The 1,232-nt window shown below is 36.7% G+C and overlaps 1 protein-coding gene across 2 annotated transcripts in view; it reads right to left on the bottom strand.

The window, feature by feature from the left end:
- fdps (farnesyl diphosphate synthase (farnesyl pyrophosphate synthetase, dimethylallyltranstransferase, geranyltranstransferase)) overlaps nucleotides 1–1,232 on the bottom strand; it is an 8,611-nt gene that overhangs the window by 4,582 nt on the left and 2,797 nt on the right. For both annotated transcript variants that reach the window (XM_014027470.1, XM_014027469.1), the window contains 2 exons: nucleotides 739–819; nucleotides 522–644 (listed from right to left, as the gene is read on the bottom strand). In XM_014027470.1, coding sequence (XP_013882924.1) covers nucleotides 522–644; nucleotides 739–819 — 204 coding nt within the window. The remainder of the gene's footprint in view (nucleotides 1–521; nucleotides 645–738; nucleotides 820–1,232) is intronic.

Consider the following 1,232-nt stretch of genomic DNA (forward strand, 5'->3'; position numbering starts at 1 on the left):
AATTAAAAATCGATACAGGGCTTTAGAATATCGATACAGTATCGGGAAATGAAATATCGCGATATTTCAGTGCATCGATATTTTCTTACACCCCTAGTTCTTGTTAGCAGTTTTTTTTTGTTTAGTGCACAAAATCAGAAATTTGTTCATTATCAAATTTTTCATTTGAGAAAAGAAAAAAAATTTATATTTTTTAATAAAACAAACTGCCTGAATGTACACTGACCCTGATAGCAGAATTTGTTGGTTTAGTGTCTGAAAAACGAGTGATTATATGTGATTGGATCATAAGTCTGTCCCATGAAATGATCTCAAACCATTCCAGATGTGTGCAAACTGAGTGTGTAACCATATGTCTGGTCCAAGAGTTGCCATCACTTCTTTAATTATGGCTGTGTTAACACTGCAGGTTCTAACGCTCAGTTCGGATTTCTGATTATTTTGCGGTCGTTCATATTTTAATGTGACCTCCATCAGACTCCATGTGAACAGCCAGCGGCCCTGAAGTGAAGAAGGCTCACCTCATTAAACAGCTCCAATAAATGCACATAATAGGGTTGATCTCTGCAGTGTCTTCGCAGCAGCCTGTAGATGGAGCCTTCCACCAGAAGTGAATCATTGATGGCATCCAGGCCTATACCATCCTTTAAAAATAAATAAACAAATAAATAAATACTTCACATGATGTACCCTGACACTAAAATCCACACAAAAGATCCAGCTTGTATAAATTCTCACCTTCTTGTACCAGCAGGGCTGTCCTCTGCGAGTCACAGATGCATCCATGATGTCATCTGTCATGAGGAAAAAAGCCTGAAGCTGTGAAAAACAGAGAGACGGTGGCAAAACTGAAACCAGAAATAGCAACAGGCCTGTTTACTGTTACAACAGGCAGAGTGTGTGCTCGCTGTGGTTACATTTTATTTACAAACTGAGCTTCAGAAAGGAGCTGCCTTCATTTAAAACCTTTTATTTTGAAGAATTAAATCTTCTACAGGCTAAAGAACATGTGAAATGAATACAGATTGTTGAGATACGATCAGACTGAAAGTCATGCAAGCATACATTTCAATTTAACCTTGTTTTTTATATATCTTTTATCAACAAACATCCTTATAATTACTGAAATCTAACCTTTCAGAGGTCTTTCTTCTATGTTTATACTAAAGCATGGAATGACATTCCTCAAAACATAAAGTCCATTTCAAAACTACAGCCCTTTAAGAAGAATC

The sequence above is a fragment of the Austrofundulus limnaeus genome, unplaced genomic scaffold (assembly GCF_001266775.1).
Source record: "Austrofundulus limnaeus strain Quisiro unplaced genomic scaffold, Austrofundulus_limnaeus-1.0 Scaffold651, whole genome shotgun sequence".
NCBI classification, from domain to species: domain Eukaryota; kingdom Metazoa; phylum Chordata; class Actinopteri; order Cyprinodontiformes; family Rivulidae; genus Austrofundulus; species Austrofundulus limnaeus.